Raw genomic sequence first — 16,364 nt, forward strand, 5'->3', positions numbered from 1 at the left:
ACAGCCAATCTTGTTTCATCTATATTTTCATCCATTTCTCCCACTCTGAGCTTACTTAGAAACAAATTCTAGACGTTATATAATTTTATCTGTAAATATTTCAATATCATCTCTAAAAGACAAGGACTCTTTATTTTAAGCATAATGACAATATCGATCACACTGAAAAATAGTGAACACAATACAATTGTCACAATCTAAAAATCAAAGTTTTGTCTTGGTTTTGGTCACCAGTATGTCCCCAAACCTAGAATAAGATCTGGTATACAGTAGGTGTTCAAGAAATAGGCGTTGCAGGGAGCTCAGCTCAGTGCTTTGTGATGACCTGGAGGGGTGGAGCGGGTGGGTGTGAGGGAGTCACAAGAGGAAGAGGGTGTATGTATACTTATAGCTGATTCACTTTGTTGTGTGGCAGAAACCTTTTCACACTGTTCATAGGGTTCTTAAGAGGCTCTTGGACTGAAAGCAGCTCCAATCAGTCCATCCTACAGGAAATCAGTCCTGAATATTCATTGAAAGGACTGATGCTGAAGCTGAAGCTCCAATACTATGGCCACCTGATGCAAAGAACTGACTCATTGGAAAAGACTGATGCTGGGAAAGTTTGAAGGCAGGAGGAGAAGGGGATGACAGAGGATGAGATGGTTAGATGGCATCACCAACTCAATGGACATGAGTTTTAGCAAGCTCTGGGAGTTGGTGATGGACAGAGAAGCCTGATGTGCTGCAGTCCATGGGATCGCAAAGAGTCAGACATGACTGAGTGACTGAACTGAACTGAACTGAACTGATGGCAGAAACCAATACAACATTGTAAAGCAATTAACCTCCAATTAAAGACATATTTAAAAAAGGAAAAAGAAATAGGTGTTGAATATAGGAATGACATCTCTTTGCTTCATGGATCTCAAATTTGACAACCTTCCAAGTGTCTCAGTATCTCTGAAACTTTCTCTATTTAGTTAAGTTTGTCTACTCTGTACACACTTTCATGTTAACTACTTTTGGACTAAATATTACTATCCAATACCTCTTCTAGTTCTGGTGGTGGATGAATAGGACACATTAGGGAAGGAAAAGATCAGCAACAACACTCAACAAATATCTCCTGTTCCCCAGTGGAATGCTTAACTCCAAGTAAGTTGCTGAGATCCTGTGGCAGCGACGACGACACCATTGAATAAAATTATTTCAAAGTTCATGGAAAAGAATGAAGACACAGCAATAACTAGATCCTATGAAGGAGAAGAACATTGGGGAAGAATGTGGCTTATTAGAGATCAGAACATAGTAAGGCCTCTATAATCAAATCCAAAAGCTGTCAGCGAGGAAGCAATACACAGACAGTGGAATAGGACAGAGAGATCAGAACTGGATCAACGTAGCCATGAGGATCCATTATGTGAAAGAGAAAGCATTTCAGTGCAGTTGGGAAAAGGTAGTGAAGGTTTAATTAGTGAAACCTACACAACCAGCTAGCTTAAAAAAAAAAATAACGGTTAATCTGGTTGTACCATTCCACATTTAGACCCGTAGCCTAGTATTACATAGAGGATGTCACTCCATCATCTCTTTGCATCAGACTTTTATTTGTTTATATATGTGGCTGTGCCAGGTCTTGGTTGTGGCACACGGCACCTTAAGTTATAGCATGCAAACTCTTAGTTGTGGCATGTGGGATCTAGTTCTCTGACCGGGGATTGAACCCAGGCCCCCCGCATTGGAAGTGCAGAGTCTTAGCCACTAGACCATCCCAGTCTGAGAATGGGCATATGGGTAGGTGCAGGTGTGTGTTTACCTGTGAATATTATCTGCATGTATTTTATGATTGTATGAACATGTAGAAATCCACAAGTTGTTAACATGGGGATCAAGGGGCTGAGAGAGTGATCTACATAGATAGGGAGGAGGGAGACAAGTGAAAAACAAAGGTCTGAAGGAGAGCTGGCATGTTCTACTTTATCGCAGTTATGCTCTTTTGCTGATTATTTCCAGGTGAATCTATGTAGAAAGACAAAGGAAAATGTGGGAGAATGGATAACATGAAGATCATGGCTTGTCCAGAGAGAGAAGGGGAGTGTGGCTGGAATAGTGAGTATGTGGAGATAGGGTGAGAAGGACAGAAGAGTGGGATAGGTGAAAACAATGGAAGAGATTGGAGGACCAGGGATCAGGACTCACAAACTGTGTGTAGACTCCATTACAGGTTTGAAGCAGGGAGATGCTACCATCTCACACCTTTCCTGAGCATTTATGTACCACACAGTCCTGGGCATGCGATTTGAATTAGCCCATACTCTATTGAAGGCATTGGTATTAGTTTTCCCATTTACCAGATGAGGGAATCAAGGCTCCTAGGGCAAAGCATTTTCCCAGGGTCTCTGGGACTCTAACCCATTCTTCTCACTCCAGACTCCATATTCTTTCCACTCCCCATTCCATTTGGCTCACTCCTAAATAGAACCCTCTTAGCAGAAGGGGTGCACCTAGATATGAGCCCAGAAGACACCAGAAAAAAGAGCTTAGTAAACATCTACTTGTCACTGAGGCTCAAGCAAAAGGGAGGAGGCAGCTGACCCGCAGAGCCCCTCCCCATTCTGGGATCCTGATTACCTACTAGCTGAGGCTGTGTAGACAGGCAGAGCTGTGTGCCAATCGTGAATCAGCTATTTGCTGGCTGGCTTGGCACGTTTACCTCCTGAAACTTCAGTTTCCCCAAGGTTTCTGCAGTTTTAAGGGAGAAAGGGGGCCTGGCCCACAATAGGCATTCAGGCACCCATGGACTGTTGGAGAGAATGTTTTGGGGGAACTTGACACTCTGCAGAACCCATCAGGGGTCAGTAAACAGAGTCATCATCCACCATCATTGTGTGTGCTATGTCAATTCAGTTGCATCTGATTCTTTGTGACCCCATGGACTGTAGCCCACCAGGCTCCTCTGTCCATAGGATTCTCCAGGCAAGAAAACTGGAGTGGGTTGCCATTTCCTCCTCCAGGGGATCTTCTTGACCCAGGGATCGAACCCAGGTCTCCTGTGGCTCCTGTATTGGCAGGAGGGTTCTTTACCATGGAGTCACCTGGGGGCCCTCATCAGGCCTGGCCAAAGCGGAACACCGTGCTGGGCCCCATCCTGTAGGCATTCAGAACCTGGCTACCCCACCCATACCCCCACTCCCACCCCCACCCCCAAGGGGCCCAGGGAGCCCTTTAAGCTGTTATGATCACTTCAGTAAGGAGCCGGTTCAGCCATACCTACAAATTTGGTGGTGCTCTTGCAGAACATAACAAATCACTCTTAATGAAAACTTACAAAAGGAGAGACTCCTTGCCCTCAACTCAGTCCTCACGACTTCAACAGCCACCATGACACCCATTTTATAGATGAGCAAATGGAGGCACAGCGTGGTCAGTAACCTGTCCCAAGCTCACATGGCTTGGGAAGAAGGGGTGGAGCCAGGATTCCTGGAGACCTTGGCCCCACGGCCAGCCTGTCGGTCCTCTCACATTCAGGTCTTAGGGTCTTTGGGTCTATACCTCCACATGATGCCAGCTCCTTCGTCACTTGTATCACAGATCTAGAGAAGGGATGATGCCAGGCTCAGAACCCTTTGCTTTGGAGCCACCCTCAGGTGTGACTATGGGCTTCCCTGGTGGTTCAGACAAATCTGTCTGCAGTGCAGGAGATCTAGGTTTGATCCCTGGGTCAGAAAGATCCCCTAGAGAAGGGAATGGCAACCCACTCCAGTATTCTTGCCTGGAGAACCCCCATGGACAGAGGAGCTTGGTGGGCTTTTGTCCATGGGGTTGCAAAGAGTCGGAGTCAGACATGACTGAGCAACTAACACTTTCACTTTCATAGGTGAAAGTGACTAATGCCCCTTTAAGCCTACCATGTTGGGAAGGCTTAAAGCCGGGATGGTGAGCTTTGGGACTGCTATTCAACTGAAGAGGCAAAGGTTACCTCCCCCAGAAAGACTTCCCAGCCTTCCTTTTCCATACTGTGCTCCTGTCACCCCATAGACTTGCCTCTATCACTCCACATTCAGTCCTTGGTTCCTGCCAATAACAGACTTGGTTTTGTTCATCTTTGTATCCATTACACAGAGCTTGGCACACAGTAGGTAACGTGCTTGGTGCAAGGTTCTCCCTGACCTGGCCCACCTCTCTTTCCAGCTTGATCTCTGCCAGCGCCTCTGGGCACTTGAGCAAAACAGAATTACCTGTAGCTCCCAGAAGTGCACTGTGATTGCAATTAAGCAATCAATTGTGTAATCAATAACTTGATGTCTGCCTCTCAGGCATATGTGATCCTGATGGCAGAGACTGCACCAGGTTGTATTCAATGGGGTGCCTTATCACTTAATAGGTGCTCAACAAACTTCTGTTGATGAAATGTTCACATCTACTCTACTGTTCCCTCTGCCTAAAAAGCCCTTCCTAGCCATCCGTGTCTTCTGCTTCTCCTTCAAGACCCAGCTCAGCTGTCACTGCCTCCTGGAAGCCCTTGCTGAATTCCCCAGCACCCAGGGAGGGGCATTCTCTGCCCTCTTTGGGGTGCCCCGAGTGCCTCCCTCCACTTGCAGGCCTTTCTTCACTCTGATTGCTTCTGAGCAGGGCCCACATCTTTTTCATTTTGCAGTTTATTCAAAGCACGTAACACTCAGTAGGTGGCCAACGTGTCACTAATATTTATTTACTAAATAAATAAACATTTATTTGTTTAATATACTATGGAGGAGGCACTGTAAGTACTTTTTATTTCATTTCATGATCAGAACAGTACATTGAGGCTAGCCTACTGCCCCATTTTCCAGACAGTGCAGCTGAGACTTGGGAGTGTTTGGTCACTTGCCCAAAGTCACACTGCTAAGGCATCAGAGTTGGGACCAGATCCCCTGTGGTTCAGCCCTGCCACCTCAGTAGAGCTTCCTCCATCCCCTGAAATCCACACGGACAGGAGTGCCCTCCCTTTTCTTTTCTATTTGTTACCTCTCTCGGTTCCATGTTGCCCAGGAACCTCTGAAATGCCACCCTAATTTTCTGAGAAACCTCCAGCATCTTCTTCTGAAGATAATGTCAGCATCCTTGTGCGGAGTTCCAAGCCAGCTCTCCCCAGATGTCCCAGCCAAGCGGTCCCCATTTCCTTCTTCCTCTTGCCTGCACGAACTTCTGTGTCCCTGACCCAGGGGTTTTACTGTATAGTCCATTGTTATTTAATGAGCACCTACTATGTGCCAGACCCAATGTGAGAGGCAGGGAATATAATAGCAATGCAACCAAACCCCTACCCATACACTATGAATAAGAAAATACATATGTGAGGTGAAGAGGGCTGTAAAGGGTTAAGGAGAGAAATTAAACAGGTAAGAAGTGAGGATGACGGAGGAGGGGCAGGTAGGCTCTTTTGTATCCAGTGGTCAGTTGAGCAGACTCCTGCAAGAATAAAGGATTGAACCAGCTGCCAGGAGATGAACATTCCAGGCAGAGGGACTGTGATGCAAAGGCCCTGGGGTAGGCGTGGGGCCATGGAATCTGGCATAGGAGCCTGGTTGGAGGAGAGGGAAATAGGAAAGGAGAGTGTGGAAGAGGAGAGGCGGTAAGGTGGCTAAGCCTGGTCATATAAGACATTCAAGACCCATTCTCTGGCGCCTGTAAAATTTACCCAAATGCACTGCCTTCATCTCACTGTCTCCATCCACCACTGGATTCCTCCTCCCCTAAGAGTCACTGGAAATCACCTTTTCTCCCTCCAAGCCTTTAACATTCTGTTTCTTGCTTCTCCTCTGCATCCTTATGTGTCCTCTTTATTTTATCCTGTGACTTTATTATCAACTGTCTATCATAATTTTCTTTGCTGTAGCTCAGCTCCTGGTGAAACCCTACACCAGCCCCAGACATGGGGAATAGGGAAAGAAGCATCAGACTGATTCAGAGCTCAACATGGGGTTGGAGTCTCTGTGAGAAAGCTACTTCTTGGTGGGAATTCTTGCCATGGGCACCTCTATACATGGATCTTCAGCTTCTGGTTCTCACCAGGTTCAGAACTCACCATGCAGCTCTGCCCCACTCTCCCAGCCCCTCTGGCAGCAGACACTGGAGGCACCCTGAGGCTTCTTTGGCTGCTCTCTGCTCTGCAAGGAGTAAAACCTGCCATGTCTCCTAGCATCTCCTTTCTTCCCAGTCCCAGAGCCTGATGGCCCCATCGGAGCCTCTCTGCCGCTGATGCTCCAACCTGGCTAGGTGGGTTGGAGGCTTCTGGTGGTCCACAGGGGGCTGGATGTGGGGTCGAGAGAGCAGAGGAGGCCCGGGAGGCGCAGCATGGGAAATGAGGCCAGTGCCTGCCTGCAGGTCTGCCTCCGGTACTGCCTCACCCTCTGTCCACTCCCGGTCCTCCCACAGCATCTCAGGGGCCACCTTCACCTTTCCCAGCTGCCTCCTCACCCCACCCCCACCTGCCAAGTGCCAGGGGCTTTCAGAGACCTGCCCCTACTATTTGCCAAATGTTTATGTCTTATTTAATCCCCATGAAAGTGTTAGTCATTTGGTCATGTCCAACTCTTTGCCACCGCATGGAATGCAGCTCACCAGGGTCCTCTGTCCATGGGACTTTCCAGGCAAGAGTACTGGAGTGGGTTGCCATTTCTTTCTCCAGGGGATCTTCCTGACCCAGGGATCACATCCCAGTCTTCCGAGTTGCAGACAGATTCTTTACCATCTGAGCCACCAGGGAAACCCGGTGACCCTAACCTTATTCATTCATTCAAAAACCATTCACTGAGCACCTACAATATTCCAGGCCCTTTAGGCATTGGGGACACTGCAATGAATGAGACACATGTGCTCTGACATCCCAGGAGGGTGGGTGGGTGGGGAAGAGATTTCAGATAATAAACAAGAGAATGTCAAGTTGTAACAAGCACGGTGATGAAAACAAAGCAGGTCAATGTCATATAGAGTGACATTTTAAATTATGTGACCAGCAGTGCCTCTCTGGGGGTGATATTTCAGCTAAGACCTGAATGATGAACAAGGGGTCCAGCCTTCAGAGAGGACAGCATCCAACGGAGGGAGCAGCAAGTGCAAAGGACTCCAGGCGGGAACAAACAAGGCATCTATCACCCCATTTACAGATGAAGAAGCTCAGAGGAAGGGGTTAAATAACAACCCGAGGTCACAAGGTCACACAACAAAAGTTGAGATTCAAACTCAGGTCCATCCGACTCCATGGCCTGTTCTCTTCCCAGTTCATTGCCCCTGCCAGACGAGGACAGCAATTCCCACATATGGCTCAGCACCCCACGCACAACATCTCTCTGGACTCACCCCAGCCTTCCTGTCCATCCCCATCAGTCATCCAGCCTCCTTGGGATTCCTGGTCCTGCTTCAGATCTCTGCACTTGCACATCCTGTTCCCCTGCTTGTAACACCCTCCTCTATTCCTTGACCAACTGTGACCTTTTCTCCTGGCCTTCGACCATGAGCTTGTCCCCAAAGCCTTCTGGGACACTACGAGACAGAAATAAATGCTTTCTCTTCCTGGGCTTTCACAGCACGTGCCTGCTAAGTCACTTCAGTTGTGTCGACTCTGTGCAACCCTATGGACTGTAGCCCACCAGGCTCCTCTGTTCACGGGATTCTCCAGGCAAGAATACTGGAGTGGGTGGCCATGCCCTCCTCCAGCGGTTCTTCTCGACCTAGGGATCACTCCTGGGTCTCTTGTCTCCTGCACTGGCAGGCGGGTTCTTTACCACTAGCACCACCTGGGAAGCCCATAGCACATGTCTCCTTTTTGTTCATTCATTTATTAAATACGTACTGTGAACCCACTATGTGCCAATACTTAAACAGAAATTCCAAACCCAGAGAGAAGTGCCCAAGAGCAGAAGCAAAGGAGCTGTCAGCACACATAGGAGAGAGTACCGACACCCTCGATCTTCCAGGGCCTGGGTCACACTGCCTTGGAAATTCGCTGTCTGCTTGATGGTCTCCCTGATTTGGGTATTTTCATCTCATCTGCCTCCCTAGCACTTCAGCACATTGCCTGGCACAGAGAAGGCACGTGAAAAAAAGTAATTTGTTTTTATAAGACGTCTGCTCTGTGCTAGGCACAGTTCTGAGTGTTGGAAATATCAATACAAGGAGAACACAGCAGACTGAAATTCCTGCCTTCGTGAGGCTTCGTTCTAGTGAGGGTAGAATGTAATTGAATGAATGATTTCCATTCCTGATTAGTTCATTCACATGCTGATAAGAGATAGAACGGGAGCAGGAGTGAAGAGGCGGTAGTATGACGCAAAACTGTGCACGTGACCAAAGCAGACTTCTCAGTCTCCCCTGCTCGCCACAGCCCCCTCAAGCTCCAACCTGCTTTTCCCTCAAAGTAACGCATCTCAGTTGTGTATGCCAATATTCATCGGTTTTCTCCCCAACACCCCCAAAACCCTCATTTCTTTTTTCCCCATTGCCACTTCCTGGTCCAGGCCACCATCATCTCTTGCTTGGATCCCAGCAATAGTTGCCCTGCTGTCTGCCTGCCTCCAGGTTTGCTTCTCACACTTCCTACCCCACCAGCCTCCTCAGAGTGGCTTCTTATGCTTCAGCCAAATTTCCATGGCCTCCAGTGAAAGTGAAGCCGTGTCCGACTCTGCAACCCCATGGATGTAGCCTACCAGGCTCCTCCGTCCGTGGGATTTTCCAGGCAAGATCACTGGAGTGGGTTGCCAGTTCTTTCTCCAGAGGATCTTCCCAACCCAGGGATAGAACCCAGGTCTCCCGGTTGTAAGCAAGACGCTTTACCGTCTGAGCCACCAGGGAAGTCCTATAGGCTCTTAGCCTAAAACATTCCCCATCATGGTCTTTAAATCACTCGGCATCTTTTCCCTAAAACTAGCCAATACTCTTTTCCCACCTGCACACACTTCTGCACCTTGGCATATGCTGTTTCCTCAGTCTGGAATGCCCTTCCTCTTCTCAGCTCCCCTGCACCCTCCCACTCCCATCTCGGCCTATCTGACTTTGAGTTAGTCTCAATTTAAATATCCTGTCCTCCCAGGAGGATGTTCTGCACCCGCTAGGTTGGGTTTAGTCTCCCTGCTCCATGGCCCCACAGCATCCCTCACCTGACTTCCTCTTCCCTTCCGCGTGTTTCTTCCTCCCCTGTCTGCCCCTTCTGCTTGTCTTCAGGTACTTGGAGGAAGGGATCATGTCTGTCCTGCTCAACTTGTCCAGGAAATCTACTATACATACCTGACACATAGTAGGTACTTGATTTGTTGAATGAACAGATGAACAAATGAGTAACTATGGGACTTGGATCTAGCAGAATTTGAAGCAGTGCAACATGTTCAAATCTCTACTCTTCCACTTAATTTGACATGTGACCTTGGGACTTGACTTACGACCTCTCTGACTTTCTGTTTCCTCACGTGTAAGGTAAGATAGTGATAGGCATTTGCAGGGTTGTTGGAATGGCAAGTGTGAGAAATTGTGTGAAAACACCTGGCACCTAGAAGTTACTCCCTTAAATCCTTGCCAAATCTTTAGTTGAGAAGCAAATAGCCTTGGTGTGATATCCTTATTCAGAAAGCTTATATCTTGAGTCAAGACACAGAAGTTAAGATCTAGGCCCTCTGCCTGGTACTAGGTTAGACTCTCAGTTCTGCCACTCACTCACTGTCACTCACAACCTCAGGCTAGATACTTAAACCATTATGTGACTCAGGTTCCTCATCTGTAAAATGGTTCCTTTATCATAGGATTGTTCTGGGCCTCAGCTTAGATCAGTGCCTGGCCTGTTAGCTATGGTCATGCTATTTACATGTAACACTAACAGCCACCCTGTAAGGCCCCTGCCAGTGGTCCTCCTGGACAGATGAAGAGAGATTTCCAGAGAGGTTAAGTGCCTGCCCAAGGTCATACAATGAGGAAATAGCAGCCTTGTGCTTCAAGGCCAGGTCTGCTGTGCCCAAATCCCATGTTATTTCCACTCCATCAAAAAAGGAGCTCAAAATAGGCCTATGGCATTTCAGCTAATTTCCTCTAAGCCCTCACCAAGTCACCAACTGCAGGCTTACAAAGCTGCTCCCCTAAGAGCATCCATTCAGCAGCTGCTAAGTGTGTGTGCGTGGTGGATCCAAAGCATCTCCCGGGGTTTGCACCAAGCCAGGTCTTCCTGGGTAGCCTTGCCTTGTCTGCAGGAGGGACCTCTGGACTAGGACTAGGTTAACGGGAGCAAGGAGGGGAGTGGTACATGAGTTAGATGGAAGAAGAAGCTGGAGACCAATCTGAATGTAAACGGGGTGGGGGGAGGATTAATGAGAGTCAAGCCACGTTTACTGAATGCCTACTAATGATCAGTAGTATCGCTGGTATCACTTAGCCTTTATTTATCAAGTATCTATTAAGTATCAAGCCCTGCACTAGATGCCAAAGATATGATGGGGAACAAGGCACAGCTATTGACCTCAAAGTGTTCACAGGTCAGTGGGAGAGCTGACACAGGCACTAAATAAAGTGTTACAAATGGGATGGTAGAATCTGAGCAGGGTGGCAGCTGTAACTGGGAACAACTTAATGTGCTCATTTCGCATATGGTGAAACTGAGGCTCTAGGAAGCCGCCTTGTTTGGATCATGCAGTTACCAAGTAGCAGAGGCTAGCATTGCTCCCAGGGTGTTCTGTCTCCAGAAGTGTCAGTTCCCTCCACACCATCAACCTAAAGCTGTTCTGTCCCCTTTCACCTCCCGACTCAATGATTATCTGGCTAGAAGATTAATCAAATGTTTCTAAAGCTGCAGCCACTGTCAGTGGCTAAGATGTTAGCTCCTTCTGTGGATAAACAGAAGCTTTTGAGCCTCTGTTACTAATTCTGTTTGAGCAAGAGATTCAAGGGTTGATCTGAAAAGAATGGGGGAGCGGTAAGAAGAAGGGGTCTATCTCCAGTTTGAAGGGACTTCTTAGGTCAAAAGCAACCAAAATGAGGGGAGTAAGTGAGAGCAAGCCTCTCAGGTTCCTGTGGCTATACCCACACCTCCCTCCACTCCCCTCGAAAGGCCTAGCCTGTTGAAAAGGATTTCCTACTTGCCCCTCACTTTTTCCTGAAGGAAGGGAGCCAAGGAAATCACTCACTTGAACCACTGGCTGAACTTGCTAGACTCCCTGCTGAGTGAGGTCAGCATACCAGTGCCTCTCCCATCCCAATTCCCATCCCCAACCAAAGGGCAAGAAACCAAATGGAGAATCCTCAGCTCAAAAAAGTAGTTTGGGCTATACCCTAAAGGTATCTTAGCAGAGGTAGCTGAAATCTTGGTCCTGTTCTCCAGACACCAGGACCCTCTTCAAGGGGACAGGAGCCCAGTGACTACCCATCATAGGAGTCCTTTCCTTCTGAGACGGGAAGAGAGAGTGAGAGAAGGACATTTTATGGAGGATGGAGAAACAGGTAGTTTTTCTATACTGCCCCCCTCCCCCTCGCCTCTACGGTACTGGCCATATCTGCACAACAATTCTGGGCAAAGGGAAAAGCATCAGACAATACCCAAGAAAGTCTGTTTTGAGTTCAGTCATCTTTTGTATACTCTTTGATAATCACCAGATCACTGAGAAATTGTCAAGCAAATTATCTCCAGACAAAAACGGAAGAACAGAAAACAAAGTACAGAATAGGTGAGATATGAAATGGAAACATCTCTAACCCCACTGACCCATCAGAGGCAGGCACAACTCTCTCTAGGCTCCTCCCCCGACAAATTAAAACTGCATCTACATCATGCCTCATGTGCTCTCCCTCCCCTAACTAGGAAACTGATCAGAGAGAAACATAATCACTACCAGCAGGAATCTGATGGCTTCTTTTTCCAAGGGTCACATTAAGGAAAACTTGCACATATAGAAACAAGAGATGATGCTGTAATTAACCCAAGATAACAGTTCTGCTGAGGAAATGGGGAGAGTTATAATGTGTTTCCGTATTCACAGCAGGGAGATTTTATCTCTTCCCACCCAGTTTACAAATGACATGGGAAACTTAGAAGGATTCACATTTCACCCATGTCCCCTGCGAACATATTTATCCTTGAGATGAAAATCGTTGCCCAAGCTCTAGCCGCCAGTCACCCTTTAGCACCCTTTTCCATGAATATTCTTTCCAAAATGTCTGCTTGTAGGAGCAAGATTCAGGATTTTTACAGAAAACTACAGAGAGACACACACAGTGCACTGCACATCCCCTGTTAGCCAGAAAGAGACAGAGAAGAAAGAGAAACAACCAAAAGGAGACACCGCTAACAAAACAAAACAGATCCCCCAAACGGCAAAGTGCAAGCGACGATTTAAAAAACACATAGAGACCGTGTTTGTAATTACCCATCCAGGCTATATTTTCAGGGCTTCCAGGCAAAGAACCGGCTGGTTGAAGTTTTGTGCCCCTCTGATTGTGATGGGAGGATTGTATTTGAAGCTCTGGGCACGTAGAGATGGAATGAGAAGGAGGCTGAGCTGGAAGAAACACCGAGGGGGGAGGGAAAGGGAGAGAGTGTGAGAGAGAGAGAGAGGGAGAGGGAGCAGAGCTATCTCTAGCTACGCCTTCTCTAAGCTCCGGGAGCCCAGGAGAGCGCTCGTTTCAGGATTTTGGGAGCGGGGTGAAAAGAGGAAAAGGCAGCCCCCGCTCTGCCCCGGCCTTGCTGCCCCCGAGGGCAGGGAGGATTCCGGCCCGCGCCCCCCTCCTGGCGGGCCGCCCTGGGAGCCGGGGAGCGCGCGAAGCGGGCGGCGCGAGGAGCTGTCCAGTTCAGCACCACCCGGTAATGCAGTAGGTGGGAGCGCCTCCTCCGGGGGCCGAGCCGGCCGGGAGTGGGGTGGGGGGGCAGGCGGGCGGCCCATCCTGCAGCAAGACGCCGGCTCCCCTGTTTCCAGGAGCTTTGCAGATAGGGGGAGGGAAACCCGCCTCGATTCTCCGGGAGAAACCCCCTCCCTCCCCCACTTCGCCAACACTACCACCGCCACCAACAACAATAACCGCCGCCGCCGCTCGTCCTGCCGCCGCCGCCGCCGCCGCCGCGCCTGCCCGCCCTGCTGCTGCCGCTGCCGCTGCCGGGGCAAAACCATGGAAGGCGAGACCCCCGCACCTGTTCAGCTGAGATCAAGGGCTTACAGAATACTGGGAAGTCTGGTTTGAAACGAAAGCTCCCGAGACCCCCCAAGGAAGAGAACTGGCGAAGCAAAGGATTTTCATGGCGCAGGCCGCAGAGCCGAGAGCGAAGACGGAAGGTTGCATCTCGGCTTCTACAATCTCTAACTGTCTAGGTCCCGACCATGAGAGATTGTGTTGAGAATGCGGCTGTTCCCTGGTTCACTGTGGAAGCCATCTCCAAATTAGCTATCACATATGGAAACTGGAGACCAGAATTTTAGGAAAAGAGATTAAGGCATCTCACTTGGGGGGGTGGGGGGTGTCTTTTTATTTTTTCTTTCTTTTTTTTTTTAATCACTGCAACTGGAACAGTTTCTGATCTCAAAAGGCAAGCCTCTCCTCCCGTGTGATCTTTATAATTTACACTCTTTTCCGTGAGCTTTTCTTACCTCCCTTTTTTAATATCTCTCCACATCCTCTGTTCACACATATATCCATTATATTACTAGTGGAATTATTTTTATTTTTTGCTTTAGTACTCGCACCTTCACACACACTCTCCCGAGAACCCGAAGTCAGTTGGGTGTTTATATAATGAAGAATTATGGGGCTGTTTGATCGAGGTGTTCAAATGCTTTTAACCACGGTTGGTGCTTTCGCTGCCTTCAGTCTGATGACCATTGCTGTGGGAACCGACTATTGGCTCTACTCCAGAGGGGTTTGCAAGACCAAAAGTGTCAGTGAGAATGAAACCAGCAAAAAGAACGAGGAAGTTATGACCCATTCTGGATTATGGAGAACCTGCTGCCTAGAAGGTATTTGATTTCCCATCTCCTCCCCCTCCCCACCCCCCTCCCCTTTTCACTCCCCCTTCCCCACCCGCCTCCAAATAAGTCCCCTTTACATTCCACCATTTTCTTACTTCACTCCTTCCACCACAGATCAAGGCTGGTTGGGTGAGTTTCAGAGGCAAGAAAATCAATAAGCAAAAACCATACTCAACTCTCCAGCCTCCACCACCCCCCTTCCCTCAACCTTCTTCATTGGAATAATCTATGATATGATGAAAACAACAACAAGAGATTGTTTTTAAAAAGTCAAATGTGCTCCACCTGCTTTGGAATCATTAGGATTTGCCTTTTGATGTAGTATGCCCACCTCTGAGGGGATTAAAAAAACAATTGCCTCTCTCAACATTGCTCCTCTTTTCGTAATGAAGAATTCCAAAATGTTCTTCCTTTCCCCTCCTCCTCCCCTTACTCCCCAAAAGTCCAAGACACATCATCACCCGCAAATCTCCTTTTTTTTGAAAAAAGCTGTTATTTCTAAGACGCCTTATTTGGTAAATCCTAATTATTCCAGGATCGCAAGCTGAGTTCAAGAGCATTTCGTAATGTCTATGAGCCACACATATCGTTCGAGGCGACTGGCTTCTGTGTATGTGTGTTTGAACGTTTACAAAGTCTAAAAATACATACGTCTCTCACAGGAAACAAACCCAAGTTCTAATAAGCAGCAATTCACTTGCAGGTTAGGCTGAGAACCAATTCACTTCCACGCAGAGTGACATGTCTGTTATCCAGAAGCGTGTAGAGTCAGCATTGCAGCCAGCTTGGGAATCAGACATTGTGCGGGGAGGCCGGGAGGGAAGCGAGAGCATGGGGAGGTTGTGGGGGGACAAGAGGGAGCTGTGGGGGGGGGGGTGGTGTCAGCTGTTTACCTTGATCTTGCAGGGTCACTGGGACATGTGTGCCCGTGTATGTGCTGTGGGCAAAGCAGTCCCACAGAGGAAAGGCTGGGAGATCAGGGTATGGATGAAAGCATGTGCTTCTGAGACACATTAATAAACACAGGGAGGGGGGCAGGAAACTCCTGCAGGTCATACAACCTGCATTTAGCAACAGACTTTAATATAGGGGGCTGCATGTGAGTGGCTATCTGTGTCTGTGTGTATAAGCTACAGCCACCCGTAGAAAGACATACTCAGAGAGATACATGTTTCTGGGTGGAACGAAAAGCTGATGTGCTTTGCTTCTGATATGAACCAATACGGAGGCCGTTTGAGCAGCGTCGGGAAGCGGGGACTGCAGGATTGTTTGTTAAGCTCAACATGGGATGGTGGTGCAGGCAGTTGAAGCCAGGAGACAGGAGAGAAGAGAGGGAAACGGACTAAGAGGAAGAGAACTGATGTGGCCCCAGAGTCCAATCCAAACTGAGCAAAAGCTGCTCTTTGGGAAATGATTATGCCTGGGGAAAGAGCACCAATTCCGTGCCCCCCCTCCCAACAATCTTGGTGCAAATGGTTGAGTGATGGCTGAACATGTTTTGAATAGCTAAGTGACTTCATTGAGCGATGGTCTATTTGACGCATACTGCATTTGGTGCCCGTTCTCAATCCAAACCGCTGCCTTGAACATAGTCTGCAGAGGAGCTCTATGCTGAATACTATATGCTCTTCCCCAGCCAGAGAATCAATATCGGGAAATTAATAGGCACTGTTTTAAACACACCCCTCCTTCAAAAAATGAATAGCCTTTCATGCAGCTAGTCATTAACAGTGGAAAGACTTCCATTTAATTAAACATTTATGGCAGACTTTAAGAAGAAAAGCAAAGTGAATGAAGGTTGCTTTAGGGAAACGATCATAGAAGCAATTTGCCTTGCTTGGATTTTAGTTAGATGGACGAAGATATACAGCTGAGAGATTAAAGACAGGACATGGTTTTAGAAGAAATATTCCCAGACATTGGTGACTTGGAATAAATATACTTTATCAGGATTTTGTTTGAAAATTCTTAATACTGTGATCTTTTAAACATATAAGGGAAGAGGACTAGATGTGGCTTTGGATAACTTGTGCGTTAAAAGGCTTAAGTATTTTCATTAAAGTTCCATCTGTTTGGTGTCCACATCCCCAAATGTAGTGCCCACCCCCTTCAACTTTCTCTCCAAGCTGTAACCCCACCTCACTCCCAGGATCATCCCTAAAAGGGTTAGTATTGCAACATGTCCCAAGGATTGTGTGAAGCTCCCAGAAGCCCTGGGTTTGGCTTTTCTCCCCAGGATTGAGGCCTCCAGACACTGGCGGGTTGGGGGCTGGCCCAAGTTGCCTTAGGGATTGCTGTTCCTTTTCCATTTGTAGCCCAGGCAGGAAGGGTTGATACTCAGGGCTCCAGTTCAACCTGGCCTTTAATTTCCAAAACCTCTGTCCATATGCGGTTTTGTAGGCCTGAGACACT

The 16,364-nt window shown here is 48.0% G+C and overlaps 1 protein-coding gene across 1 annotated transcript in view; it reads left to right on the forward strand.

The window, feature by feature from the left end:
• The first annotated feature begins 13,718 nt into the window (after nt 1-13,718).
• Nucleotides 13,719-16,364, forward strand: part of CACNG2 (calcium voltage-gated channel auxiliary subunit gamma 2) — a 120,263-nt gene continuing 117,617 nt past the window's right edge. The window contains exon 1 of the mRNA XM_043882500.1: nt 13,719-13,940. Within this exon, the coding sequence (XP_043738435.1) occupies nt 13,730-13,940 (211 nt within the window). The 5' untranslated portion in view covers nt 13,719-13,729. The remainder of the gene's footprint in view (nt 13,941-16,364) is intronic.

The sequence above is a fragment of the Cervus elaphus genome, chromosome 22, assembly GCF_910594005.1.
Source record: "Cervus elaphus chromosome 22, mCerEla1.1, whole genome shotgun sequence".
NCBI lineage: Eukaryota > Metazoa > Chordata > Mammalia > Artiodactyla > Cervidae > Cervus > Cervus elaphus.